This window comes from Bombyx mandarina, chromosome 12 (genome assembly GCF_030267445.1).
Source record: "Bombyx mandarina strain Sakado chromosome 12, ASM3026744v2".
In the NCBI taxonomy this organism is placed as follows: domain Eukaryota; kingdom Metazoa; phylum Arthropoda; class Insecta; order Lepidoptera; family Bombycidae; genus Bombyx; species Bombyx mandarina.
The window spans coordinates 8319944-8335569 of NC_143219.1; the positions used below are offsets into that span (position 1 = coordinate 8319944).

A 15626-nucleotide genomic window follows, 5' to 3' on the forward strand; every position below is an offset into this window, starting at 1 on the left:
GGTGCCGGTACATCAAAGCAATGATGGCCCATGATTGTGTGAGCGTCCACACCATCGCCGATTAGTCAGGATATAGTTGTCTCAAGTGTTTGTCAATTGTGTCGACTACAAAACTATGTTTGCGTGGACCTTGTTTTGTTCCGATTGATAGCCACAACCCACCACCTTATCGGTAGGCAGTGGCTTGGCTCTGCACCAAGCATTGCTGAAATCCATGGGCAACGGTAACCACTCACTATCAGGTATGCTCGTCTGTCTATAAGGGCAATAAAAAAAAAAGAGTATTCACGATTATTTTTTCGCGCACAATAACTAAATGACTATATGAGCTAACTAAACATATTGCCGCAGCCGCGATCCCCTCGATTTCCATCATCAATACCTAGACGTCTTACAGTCATTAAATGAACGTTCACGATTGTGTGGAGAGTGTCGAGATGATCGCCCGATCATGACGATGATGATGGACGATCATTTGTTGGCCCATCATGGCCGATTGTGAAGAGGAGCCATAAAAGTTAATTCATTGTCAACATTATGTTTGGCGAAGTAAATAAAGATTGGGTTGTTCAGTAAATAACTGAAAAACTGTTATTGATCTGTTTGCACCGGCAAAGATAGATAGGCAAAAGCTTTGGTCGACCTGATAGAGAAAGGGCTCATTTTATGGTGAAAATTATGTGGAGGTTTCTCACTCTGGAGCCACAGTCAATTGAGGCAAGTGGACAAAGCCAAATGTAGTATCTTTTTTATTTATTTTACCGGACACGTTATCCAATGCTTCCTATTAATGAAGTAGGTATAATTAATATATACTTAATATATTAAAATAATAATAAATGTAAATTATATTGTTTTAAGAAAATTGATTAGGTGTATACAAGACGTCCGGTCCGATCGTTTCTGCTTAGATTAGTAAGTACCCTTGGGAATTTTGATTATTGCTTTACTACTCTATTTAAACATAATTCATTATTTTATTATTACATATTTGGGACGCAAATTACAAATTGGGGATAATTGCAAATGCCAATGTTGAGTTGCTTTTTCGTAATGGTATAATAGTGCTTTGTTTTATTTTTTGTTTCGTTTTAGGCTACTGACAGATTGTAGCCCGAGCATAAAAGTTAAAACTTTTGTAAACTAAAATTGTTAGTACCTAGTGGTTTTGTGCTGTTGTTCATACGTTAGTTTTCCCAAGCCACCCTTACTTTTTCCTTCTATTTTTTATTGGTGTTGGTGCACCGGGAGTCACTGAAAATCAGCGCTCTTCGATGCATCTATGTATTTTAAATAGCATTCGCTGGGACACCTCCTTTGACTTTTATTCTTTTATTTATTTACTGGTAATAATATGTAATCTAAACAATGCCCCTTTTTCCGGCAGGGGCCGAACCTCCTATGAAGTATCCGCGCCTAGAGGGCACGTGGTTGGACTTGACGGTCTGCAGATATTGGGAGCAGACCGTAGGTCCAAGGATAATTTTAGGGCTCTACAGCACCAAACAACTCCTTGCCAACGTAGGATCTCCGCCCAGGGTCAGATCCCGGTTAAAGTGGTTTCCGCGGTCAACACTACAACCAGACTCGCGGCCGCGGCATGACGCCTTACCGACAGGTCGTCGAGGCAATCGTCGACGACCAACGACGCCGGTCACCGCGGTAGGGGGTGGACACGTCTACGGTGCGGTTTCATGCCGCAGCACGGTGCCGTGTACGGTGCACCGTAGACATGTGTTCACCGTAGACATGCTTACAGCGGCGGGGCCGCCGATGTTTTGTGGTACCTCGCTGGGTCAGAACCAGCCTGCCGAGTTGGAACGTGATACACTGTTGGCCGGGTTTCTCGTCCACAGTAAGACGCGTCGTCCCATTCTCCTGGTGCCAGCGCGCTATAGTTACGGTAGCGTGCGGCGCAGCCTCGAACGTACAAAGCCCGTAGCCCAACTGGATAACGAGAGTTCTTAAAGTCGAAATATTAATATCAACCATTGGTTGTAATAATAATAAAAAATACATGATGATTTCACGATCGAGTGAAAATCATTCTTCACTGTTAAATATATGTATATGGTATTAATAATAATGAAATAAGTATAGGAGTTAATATAAGCCCAAAAGGGTTATTCATAACAATAATATGGTCTTAATAGCTTTAAGAACAGTCTTTTTTGCGTTCATCACTTACACAAGATAACAGCGTTCCATTGTATGTATTCATACTTTTATAGGCAAATTTTAATGGTTAAGTGATAGTTTTTTTTAAGGTTGGTGAAGTACTGTTGTGTGGAGTTTATCGAATTTCCACACATAAAATTCACTGAATGTATTCCGGTACTTTGACATTATTCAACGACGCATTATCAATATTCAGGTCGTTTCCAAGACTTCGAGTTACCTATAAACCTAATTGTATACATTTAAACTACATCCGTTCCATGATCAGGAATAGCGTTTGTACGTATGATTAAGTACTTGTGTGTTTTGTTCGTCTCTTCCACATCAGTTCTACCCAAAGCAGATGAATATATTGAAGCCATGATATGATGTCTGAGCTTGTTGCGGCTGTGCAATAATACTATGTATATAGATGTGCTTGCAGGCCGTGCGACCGTGCCATCCAATCGACACACATGCGCCATGTCAGTCAACAACAGTTTGCGCGCGCACGCGTAACAACACAGTTTTTTACCTTATCCGCCGGTAACTACATACCGACTCACAGTCACAGTATTGATCGGGTCTCCGCCGCGAAACGGCGCCTCGAGGATGCTATGCGATAACGTCCGCGCTTAATCAGTGTGTGTACCAAGACATTACCTATACGGCCCGGAAGGCTTTTAAGGAAAATGGACGAGTGAGAAGGTGTACAAAGCTCTCTGAATACAATTGACGCAATGTCGAAGGTGAGTCTTACTGATTAATGTTCAAGCAGACAATCAACTTAATTTTGTATTATTTTAAAATCACTGTCAAGGACTAAATATTTCAATACTTCAATAGTAAGTCAAAAACTATGGAACGATCTTTGTGAAATTAAGCATTTAATGTATCCAAACTTTTTTTTTTCTAGACTTAAAAATACTTCCATAAAGCTTAAAGTTTACGAATCGGGGTTCTTGGTAATTTTGTCAATTATTTAAAAAAAAAAAAACTGTGAAAAAGTATGAATATGTTAAACATCGTAAGAAGAATATTATTATAGTACCTATAATAAATGATCAACCCTCTAGTTTAACATTATTATTCTTTGTCTCAGCCACAGCCTGATCTCATAACGATATTAGTTTACTTGTGAGGGTATTTAAACCACACTTGTACCCACAACAGAATGGAACATTTCGTAATTGATGCCGTTTAATAGGAATTATAATTACATTTGATCGATGGGAACATACGAACTTCGACCCTTTAGTAAAACATGTCAGCATATTGAATTGCGATCATTGCAGTTGTCGTCTTGTCAATTTTAACACAGTTCTATAAAGATAGGCGACCCATAGAGCTTCGACCATAATTCATAAAAGTCTGCTAAGCAGAATCTGCACACGGCCACAGACGATGTACCGTGCATATTCATATTGGAATATTTATTCCATTTGTAGCTCATACCGATGGTCCAGACAACTAAGTAAGATACTAATTACTGGGTTGGTAATCCATCACAAGGAAAGTTTGTTATTTATTTTTTGTATTTTGTGTTCCATATATGCGTTTATAATTTAAAACGAGAGAAGTTATTTTATAATTTAAAATTTGAATATCAAATGTGAAATTGCCATTTAGATGAGGACAAATAGCACATTAGTCTCATTTTACACAACTTTTTTTGATATGACGTAGAGAAAATAATACAAGAGTGCAAATTTTACGAGTAGATTGTTTTTATGTAGAAACGCATGGTATTTTAATGTTTATCATTAATATTGATTATTAAATTACGAAAAAGGTAGGTATTTTGGTTCATAATAAAACAATCTTGCTTTTACAAAAGGGAAGCATTTGAGTCGGAAAAAAAATTGTGTGGTTTTCTGTTTTACGGAAATATTTCACTCGGTCATGGTGCTAAGTAGCTAGTGGAGGTCTATAGACATCACAATGTAAATACCGACACTAAATAGAGCCGTGAGTGAGATTGAAGTTTTAACTGTATTGTAGCTTATCCTTTAAATATTTCACGTTTGGAATTAAATTGACAATGCAAAGAGTTACATTGCGTTAATATTGAGGAATGTCTTTAAAAAATTTAGAACAGGTACCTAGTACTTTGAAACCCGTTCACATAATAATATGTCTACAATGTTTCAAATTGATTTCTATCCCCATTTATAAAATCTGAAATCTGCAAAACATTTCCATTGTTAAATTTTTTGTAAAGCATACAAATGCGAAGTTCACATGATGTCACCCGACATCATAATATTTCTTTCGTTAATTGAAGAGCAGGTATGAAGCAATTAAGTCTGACAAGCTAGTGAGCAAATCTCTTTAGACAAGAAGTTAAATAACGCAAAAAAGCTTTGAGAAGATTTGAAACGAAATGCATAAATAATGCATTGTGTAAATTGTCTCAATTAATATGATGCAACAAATATATATTTAAATGAATATCGTAGTGAAAACTTTATACTGTATTAACTGTGCTTTCTTGTGTAAATATTATTCAAATCATTTTTTATAATTAAGTAACCGTTTTGAAGTTTCAGAACCTCAAACTTTCACTGTTTAATTGCATTCCTTTGAATCACATATCGCGAATGCCATAGTGTTCTTCTGTTTACTTAAGATATAACGCTGAAATAAAAATCCGTCTTCATGCGCGTAAGATAATGTTTTGTGTGAGCAAGAAAATGAACCTTGAACAAGTAAGTAGTCATTGCAAAAAACATTAGGTTATTGACATCGGAACCGTACACTTTTTTATTCCAAATTCTCGAATGAAAAGACGCATCCGAAAGGGGAACATTCATTCGGTTTACAAAATCACGTTTTTGGGTTTAGTTACGTTTCGTTTGTAATTTCATTAACTAATCAATATTGAGGATCGCGAACTCTTTAACAAGAGTCTTAAATAAATAAAAACAGGTCTTAAAAACATTCGTAACTGGCGAAAACCAGATTTCAGAACAAGTATTATCACTGTCTTTTTTGTTTTAACAGCCCATCGTATCGGCAAATACCGATTGCGTTTTAAAATTTGTTGCATGTGGGAAGTCGGTAATTTAGCATGCAATTACCTATTACTGACCGCGTTTCCTAATAGTTTTCAAATGTCTGTATATTTTAAAAGTTGACGGTACTCTTAAATATTTATTGCAAATCATTTTAAGCATTGTATTTATGGTAAGCGGCATCACGAGGACGTGCTATTAAAAGTTTTGTAAAACGAATTTCATTTAAGTTACATTTAATTTTACTTCAGTTGAATTACTTGTAGCTGTGAATAAATACTTTTAAAACTATTTCGTAATATAAGAAAAGCATTCGTGACCTATTGAGTAGGACGCCCGATACTTATATCAAGTTTGTCTATAGGTACCTACTGGTGTTCACATAAAGTGACAAGAATCTATTTTATTCTAACGTCAACAAGTTCATGAAAAAATTTCATAATGAAGGAATAGCATCGTGCAAAATCAAATACAGAGGTTTTGTAAAGTATGTTCCCTATTACTGGTATCAGGATGTATTGGAAGCTCGCGTGGGTAGACATTAGACAATAATAGATGCCTGCCCATTTCTACCACCCAGTAGTCACACACAGGCTGAAAGGTAGAACAGATTTTTTTTAAATTGAATTGTAGGTTTAAAAGATCTCATCTCAAAATGAACGGCGTCATTCATGTCGAACTATATATTGGCTTCGCTAACTACTTAATGCCAGATTACTTTTTACTGATGGTAGAACCTCTTGTGAGTCCGCACAGGTAGGTACCACCACCCTGCCTATTTCTGCCGTGAAGCAGTAATGCGTTTCGGTTTGAAAGGTGGGGCAGCCGTTGTAATTATACTTGAGACCTTAGAACTTATATCTCAAGGTGGGTGGCGCATTTACGTTGTAGATGTCTATAGACTACAATAACCACTTAAAACCAGGTGGGCTGTGAGGTCGTCCACCCATCCAAGCAATAAAAAAAATAAAAAGATTACCTATACCTGTACACTGTGCACTTGCCGATATATTGTAACTATAAGATAATAAACATATTAAATACCATTAAAAACTTGCAACAGTGTGTGTATAAGCCAGGACGGAATCCCCTTAAACCTCATTTTGTGAATGTAAGAAAATAATCCAGATCACCAACCATAGGCTCACTTTAGTCCCCGTTAGCGGGTGTCATAAATATAAAAACGTACACTTGTATTAAAACAGACTCATTAAGAATGCTTATCGTTGTCTCCATTTTCATTATTGATTATATTAAGTGTGTAAATTATGTATACTCAAAGTCCTTGAAGTCTGACCTTTCAATGTCTTCGGAATTATTTTATACAGTGGAATTAAATTGTGGTAGCATATAAATAAAACATGTTCGATTATATTACTTATATTAAATAAGTTGATCGATATTAAACATAGTTCGAATTTTGCGTCCATTCATAATAAACTTATCAATAATTCTAACCTCATTTTATAAGATAAGAATCGTATGATCGATTTTTAAGTTTATAAATAAAAAAGTAGGCACCGAAATATGTGTTCAAATTACAATACGGTAGAAATAAATATGTACATACATTCAAAATATTTTGAAAAAGAGAGATTTAGATTTATTATAATGAATTAATTGCTATTTACACAAGCAGTTGAGTTTTAGTAACATTAATGCTAAGTTACTTGATTTGAAATGATTTTCAGGAATTTAGCAATTATAACAGCAGAATGTATCTCAGTGTTGGAATAATTTTATACCTAGCACAAATTCTTGCGCAGATTTCACTGTTTTAATGTTCTTAAGATAAAAAACGGACATGTATTTATTTTTGTTCCGAGTATCTTTGTATTATTATTTATTTTATTATTTATTATGTATGTAGTTATTTTTGTTTCTTTTGTATTTCAAACACAGTCCACGGGCGACGGTAACCACTCGCCATCAGGTGGGCCGTATGCTCGTCTGCCTACAAGGGCAATAAAAATAATAATAATAATTAGTGTAGTTCCGGGCGCAATCCCGGCCTGTTTTTAACATACTATTCTTAGATAAACCTTTTATTACAATAGATTTATATATTATATATTTCATATATATATTTAATATATGATTCCAATTCCTACTTAGAGCTGTATGTCACAAATATTAATAATGAAATAATTAATAATTTTCAATGTAATTTTCATCAAGTTTAAAACGTTCAATTAATTTGAATTACTATGACTATAAATTGTTTTACACATACTGTATATCCTGACTACGATTACTAAGATAAAATAAATTTTTGTATGAATTTTAGTTCGGCTTGTTATTTAATTGTGTTTTTTTTAGTTTTCGAAATATATTTATCTCATTTTAACACAAACTCTCGCTGCCTCGATAATGAGAAATAGTCCTGGCTGAGCCCCTACTTGTGCCAGTGAAGCTGGAAAAACCACCAATAATACCTTCCAAAAAAATATGAGAAAATTTTCATTGTAGATAATATATATTTTGCTAGATCAGCCATCAGCCATAGGCTGCCATAGATATTTAAAGAGATATATAATTTACGAAAAAAAGTCACGTGCTTACTAAAAAACATAAGAACATTTTTACCGTCGTTTTTAGATATCCAACATCCTATATAATTAAAAAAAAATACAAAGCCTTGTTAAGTTATTTTTGGAAAATTTTAAAACTCTCTTGAATTAATGAAAAAAAAAAAAATAATGCACTTGAATTAATTACAGATCTCTACGCATGCCAGTTCTGTCTCAAGAGCAAACTGAGCGCCTTGAACAAAAATAGTTAACTTTTGATTTCCGAATATCAACTCACTTCCTACATTTAGTGCGTCTTCCTTTGTGTTGTTGTATTTTGCCTGTAACTAAATGAAACCAATTCTTACGAGGACGCATTTAAAATCTTCCGGTATCATTCAAATTTCATTCCAAGGTTAGCGTTTAACATAAAATTCAGCGAGTCTGATTCTTTACTACACCAAACAATTATCTAATCTAAAACTGAGGTTAGATTTATGTAGGTACCTACATAAAGTGTTTAACAGATATTATTTCCAATAGCCAGAATTCAACATGATTTATAAATGTATTCTTTCATGAATATAGCAGAACTGAATACCGGTTAGTTCATTCGGCACTTGGTTTGAATAATTCTCTAAAAAAGATATGTACCTATAGGTATGGTTTTTCAATAGGGACGCTCCAAATTTGACAGTTCATAGCGGCCATCTTGGTAAAGTGATAGCTGTCAAATTTGGCATGAGCACATACGGTACTTAGCCGCTTGTCCAGCGGTATCATCGGCCCTTATTTCTTTGAAGATGCGCAAAGAGCCACGCTCACTGTCAATGACGACTGATATCGGACGATGATAACAAACTTTTTGTGGCCTAGGACAGATGGTATGGATCTCACAAACATGTTGTTCCAACAGGCGCCACTTGCCATACTGCACGGAAAACATTAAATTTATTGAATGAGAAATTCGAAGGCTTCGTCATCTCGCGTGGTGGCGACATCAGCTGGCCACCGAGATCGTGTGACTTAACACCGTTCGACTACTTTCTGTGGGGCTACGCGAAATCTTTAGTCTATGCAGATCCGACAAACCAGAGTCTATGTCTATAGTACTGTTTTTTTCTATAAAATCCAAAATTGGTATGAGTTACTATAATGGGAACTTCAATGAACAATAAGAGATACATTTAAAAATGTTATATTCGATCTGTTTGATTGGAATCAAAGTTGCAGCAATCGGCAATCGATATTATAACACTTATTGAACTAACCTTGAATGTTATTTAACACCGTGTATGATGAAACTGTCGATATGGTTAAAAAGAAACATATATAGACCTTATTAAAATGGAAGAGAGTTTAATGTTAGACAATATCTACTTTGTTGATCATTTAATTAGTTTTACGTTCGTATTTTTAGGAATTTGCATAGAATAGTTTAATGTAAATAAATTATGTGGCTGTTGTAATAACAAGATAGATAATACGTCAAACCGGTAAATACATTGCAAATAATACAGCTGGTACGAGAATTTAACATCATACCTTAAGGAGTTTGAAGGTATTGACATTCGTTGTGTCTATGAGCTACGTTAGACATTACGGCAAAGTGGACCGTGAACTTGTCTGCTGAAACTGTTTTTAAAAATATTGAAAAGAAAACCTAAGGCTATTTATTAATATTATTGCCTGAGCTTTACTTTATAAGATTTGTTCTCTCGCCAATCCCGGAATTTAGTTTACCTACTAGTAAGAAAAAAGTTTAAGCAGCGCCATTTAATTTTCGTCTGAAACCATAACAATATTATAATTTGAGAAAAAACAAACATCGTACGAAATCCCCATCGATTAAAACAAGAAACAATCAATTCAATCAAATCAATCAACATCCGTTCAGAATTGGCGGAGAAAAAAATGTTTTGTCTATTTGAAACTTCCGCATCATCGATGTCTCATAGAATTTACATTCTATATTGAGATCTTATTGCAAATACAGCATGTAGTTCTTATTCTAATTTACTTGTCTGATACACCCCATAAAGTACTATATAAGTGCCAAGTTTTAACCCCTTTTGTATGTGAACATATTTCTGATTGATCTCATGTCATATGTTCGAGAATGAGTTCGATCACTATTAACACTATCTAATTAAAAATTTTAGTCGTTATTGAATTCTTACGAATACTTAATGTTTTACGCCCCAAAATTACCTGCAAACAAATTTACGAAAGAAACTAAATAAATATTTAGTAATATTCTTCAGAATATGAAAATCGAAAAAGAATTATTTACTGCAACACCTTGCATTATTCAACCTTTAGTTCCTGCCAAGGGCGGATCCAGCTTTGGCGCCAGGAGGGGGTCACATAGTCGTGGGCAAGTTAAGAACTTATAATTTAATTTTGATAACAATAGATAATAAGTAAATCATGATGTTCTTCAATTAGTCCTAGTTAGTTCAAGTCCTGGAACTAGCTCAGGGGGGGGTCATGACCCCCATGACCCACCCCCTGGATCCGCCGTTGGTTCCTGCTAACATTGGAATGAAATCTATTAAGGTATAAAACGCAACAAGAATAGGTCTCTTTATAAAAACCTATACACCAATCATTAATCTTACCACTTACAATCACGAGTGTTTCGTAGAGAATATTGCTGAACTAATACTTAAATTAGTCGTAACAAGGTCGTTGACTTCATTCACGTTGTTGTACAAAATAATCTACGTTCAAATAACGAGATTATTTATTAGGGGACATAACATTGGGTTGTTTGGAATACTGGCTTTCTAAAAGAATAATAAGTGACATTTTCTATGTATGATGTAATGTTTGGATAAGTGATAGCGATGATGACTATTCACTATCGCCAGTTCGGTAATGTTTTCACATCAATTTGACACAACCACAGATAATAGTGACGTTTTGAAAACAAAAATATTAGAGATACGGTTTCTAACACGCATTTATTATATTAACGTAATAGCAATTCAAGAAAACATGCAGTTTTAATGTACGTACAGAAGATTAATAAAAAAAATTTGAATCTATAATTATTTGAATATTTTACATAAATCACAATGACTTGTAAAATAATGTAGGTACCGCAGTAACGACACTTAATTTCTCCTAAAGCTAACTCAAGCTTATTTTGTATTCTAGCGTCTCACTGTTGGTGAAAGTGTAATTGCTTTCCATTTGGAAGTTTGCCCAAGTTTCTTTTCCACGTAAATCAATACAATTATTTTGAACAAGGTTCTTTGACATCGAGGGTTGATATGTAAAACATTGTAACTAGGCTCGCCATCAAAAAGCTATATGAAAAATATAGTCTTATATAAGTTATTTGTTTAGTTATTTGAAGATTTACGTGAATTCCGTGACGCTTCGCCGTAACTTTCGCTAATTGCTTAAAAAAACACATTAAATAGATTTCTGGAAACTATTACTGACGCGCCGTTTTGAACTTTGATGGTAGTACGTAAAATTAATATTCCTTTGGCTTAACAGCAACGATACATTTTAACTAACTATCATACATAATATGTTCCTTCTTACAAAGATTTATTTTATTTACACATAAGATAGATACGTGGATGATAACTAAGTAAAATGATAAGAATTGGTGAATTATTGAATTTAAATTATTCTTTGCTTTTTTTTTAATTGCCCTTGTAGGCAGACGAGCGCACGGCCCACCTGATGGTGAGTGGTTACCGTCGCCCATGGACTTCAGCAATGCCAGGGGCAGAGCCAAGCCGCTGCCTACCGCTTAATACTCTCCACAAGCCTCGTTTGAAGAAGGACATGTCATAGCGCTCGTGGACTTTGTATGCGCGTGGAGCTGAAAATCACCAAGAGAAGTGAACAAATGTGTGTACACGACATGATTGACATTTGAATTATAATACTTCATTAGATTACATATTGCTTCTCTAGTTTCACAATAATTTAATATTATAACTATTATTTCACTTATTTGAGTAGATAAAGAATATTTATGGTGTATTAATATGTATACGTACATATAATTTATGTACTTATTTATGTCTATTTAAAAAATTGCATATCAATTTATTTGTTTTATATTTTATGAGTAAAGGTATTAGATACTTGTTAATATGTGTATTTTATTTTTATTGAATTAAACACTTGTGTTTGCATAATCTATGCCAGTTAACCAAACGAAAGGAGCGCAAGCTGGTTTGCCAAATAAAATTCTACCAATCGGATCTAGAATTGGTGTCTTGTATCAAAATTATAGATTGACATGTCCAACCCAGTGAATTTAAATAACAAATCTTGTATTATATCGATTACGAAAAAGGTTTTTCAATTCAACTACTTAATTACTTAATCCATCTTCAGTAACAATTTAAATGGAACAACTTAACTTTTTATTGGTGGTCTCTTGTGAGTCCGCGCGGGTAGGTACCACCGCTCTGCCTCTTTCTGTCGTGAAGCAATAATGCGTTTCAGTCTGAAGGATAGTCTGCCGTTGTAACTATACTTGAGATCTTATAACTTATTTCTCAAGTTGGGAGGCGCATTTACGTTGTAGATGTCTACGGGCTCCAATAACCACTTAACACCAGGTGGGCTGTGAGCTCGTCCACCCAGATAAGCTATAAAAAAAAAGTCGAGATTAAGAGCTTACCCGAAAAACGAGATAGAAGTCCTATTTGTATTGTTCAATTCTCCAAGCCGAAACCCATGACTGATTGGCCGCAGAAATAGTTCAAGTGGTGTTTGTTACCTAGCTCAGCGAGCTCACATTACGTCCAGTAGAAGATAAATTTGCCAAGTAAGGTAATACTGAGATGGATCGGGTTGAAGTACTCGTAACATCTTGTTAATATCATCGATAGGATAGTGTATCATTATAACGTTTACACGTATAGTGTATCGTATTTATTATTTATTTTGTCTAAATGCGAGTATAAAGTTACAATTTTCGCCCACATGTCCTGGTAAAACTGAAAAGGCCACCGGGCCACCTAAATTTAAAAAATCTAATTTTCTAATAGTGCAGCATCTCAATAGTGTTATTCTCATTCCACGACCCCAGAGACTGTACCGTCTAACGGTAAATTTTTTATTGTACCACACTTAATTGGTTATTGTCATGAACATTGCATCTACGTTTGTCTTATGTTTCTTCTCTCTTTAGGTCACCAGGTTGCCGCCGATCGGAATTGTTCCCAACTGTTTTGGTTCTCAGGTTATGTTTTTTTTTTGATGCGTTGATGGGATATCTGGCTCACTGCCCACCTGGTGTATACGGTTAGCGGAGTGCACATTATGACCTAGCAGTAAAATTAATTAAAATCGTTCAAGGTTTTTGATTTTGCAGTTTGTACAATTTTTTTTCGTTATCAGAACCTATGTCATCGTGAATATTGTCATCCTTCGAGGCAACAGAGTGAAGTTTAAATTGAAGATTGAATTGTGGCAATGAATCCTTTAGGATAACGACTATTTTGTCTTTTGAAAGGCACATTTGATTTTCTAATCCTTTGACTGTAGAACGTGCTCACGGCCCACCTGGCTTTAAGTGGTTACCGGAGTCCGTATGCATCATGCCGGAGAACATATGCAATATGAATGCCGCCACCCGTTAAGAGACCTGAGTTCTATGTTTAAATTTTGTACGCGATTACAGTCCTTCATCCTGGAAGAGGTTCGTGAATGTGAGCTATGTGCATATTTCATTCTTTCATTTTTTGTAATATTATTTTATTTTAATTTATTAAAAGCGCGCCGATTATCGTGTTGCATTCCAATATACTACGTATCAGTTTTTTTCCCCTACCTAATTGCTGGTAGCCTAAGGTGCTATTCCAACTTCACGTGGAACGGTAGGTGAGCTCGCGGACTCAAACTGAATTGCTAACACCAGCCCCAGCCAGAGCAGTGCTTCGCTGCATCTATAACACTACCGGATCGGAATCGCGATCCAATGAAAATATCCGGCGAAAAAGTCAGGTTGGGGATATCAGTCAACACTAGAATGCCTCCGGTCATCGTCCTCGTCGAACCCCGAGCGAACTAAACCATAGACACAGCCCACTGAGTTTCTTGCCGGATCTTCTCAGTGGGTCGCGTTTCCGATCCGGTGGTAGATTCTGCGAAGCACTGCTCTTGCTAGGGTCAGTGTTAGCAACTCTCCGGTTGAGCCCCGTGAGCTCACCTATAAAGGTTAGGGTGAAGCTGAAATAGCCTCTCAAGGCTATCAGCATAGGTAGGAAAAAAAAAGAATGCCTTTTCCAAAAAAATCATATTCCTTGAGCTCGCTGTACCATTAAATTGATTCAGTATCGCTTATAAATTTAACAACCGTTCAATCAATAGCTGTTATATGTATACAGTAGTGTGTGTAATAGTGTATATAGTAGCTATTATTTAAAGCGGAAACAGGGAACTACGTACCTTTGAAAAGAGAAGGCACATACTCTTAAATTTTATTGTGAACACGTATTCCTTAACCTTCGAGATAAATCCACTCTTATACGTGTGGTTTTTAAAAATGTAACTTTTATTGAAGTTCCTTTAATAAGGTAACAAAACCCTCGTTGTGCAAGTCCGATATTCATTGGATAGTTTTTATTTTTATTGTTCTCAACGTGTCAGGTCACGGAAATTTAATACGGGCTCGTGAGTCTCTCGAGCGTGGAATATTTTATTATGTTTGGTTTTGTATTTGTAGAGCTTTTGTTTAATAGTTTATCAATAACAAAGTTTTCTTAGTAAAAAACTTTTAATCAATTTAAAATTCCAACTTGAATAAAATTGATCAACGAAATAAAAATATAATATAAATAGAGAAATAAAATATAAATAGAAACCACCGTAATCAATTCAGTATTATTTTGCTTTTAATTTTTTCAAGGTGAAATCATTTTAAAACGAGAATTGATTCGAGACATTATCAATTTTAAAATACTTGGCTTATCGGATGCACACTCAGTACTACTGTATATGAAACGCAAGTTTTACTGGCTGATCGGACGGATACTGTTTTGCCAATTTCTGTCGCAATCTCCTGTTTCTTCATGTGCTTATGGGTCAAGATTGGCGTCTTTGGCATTGAAGGAACGTTACCTAAAAACCAAGACTTTTTTGTATCATAAAAATATGTATTTCTTTAAACGTGATTAAAAATAATATTGAATTTTCATCATTTTAAACCTAGCATTGGTGATGTGCTTGAGAGCCGGCGGCTGACTCGGGTGGGTTGTTCGATACTAAAATAAATCAAATAAGACCAGTGTGCTTAGTGCGAGTTTTTAGCTTCCCGATCGCGTAAAAGTTAACTCAAATTTGTATGAAGTTGGAACAGCTTCCCTTCGTTTGCAGCTAGAGAGAAGTTAAAAAACACGCACTGAACACACAGACCCTTCGTTCGATCGTAGAGGTACATGTATTTATTAAGCAAGAATTTTCAAGTACTGCGCTTAAATTTTCCCACAGGACCGCGTAGCCGCACCGACTGTTTAGTACTGATTGACCTTGGCACAATGAAACACGTTTTTTTCGTTCGCGTTAGATTATGGAAGATTGAATTAAATACATTTAACATCATCCGCTTTTATTAGATCATCGTTTAAGGTCAACAACGTGCGTAGCGATTGGCGTTTTAAATGATTTTATCTTTTACTTCATTATTAACCCTATCGAATATGACGCGATTTTATGTTCTAAAATTGTTCTGTAGTTTGTTGAGAATCATTTTGTAGATTGTCTATACACGATCTCGTTACTAATTGATGTTATGTACGTATTTTCTAAAACATTGGGTGTGTTTTGTTCTACCTGTTCTGTTGTTTTGTTTTGTTGTTTGTGAGTTAAATTTGTAGTACGTCGCATTGGTGATAAGCGGATATTGTCGCTCACTTGAAATGGGATCTCGAGATTTTTTATTGTGTTATGTTTATGTTCAGCTTTT

General features: G+C 35.2%; 2 protein-coding genes across 3 annotated transcripts in view; one reads left to right on the plus strand and one right to left on the minus strand.

The window, feature by feature from the left end:
• LOC149501787 (uncharacterized) overlaps positions 1 to 15626 on the minus strand; it is a 76523-nt gene that overhangs the window by 47998 nt on the left and 12899 nt on the right. The window lies entirely within an intron of this gene.
• The window catches only part of toc (toucan), a 109512-nt gene continuing 96516 nt past the window's right edge, over positions 2631 to 15626 (plus strand). The window contains exon 1 of the mRNA XM_089731645.1: positions 2631 to 2906. Within this exon, the coding sequence (XP_089587771.1) occupies positions 2898 to 2906 (9 nt within the window). The 5' untranslated portion in view covers positions 2631 to 2897. The remainder of the gene's footprint in view (positions 2907 to 15626) is intronic.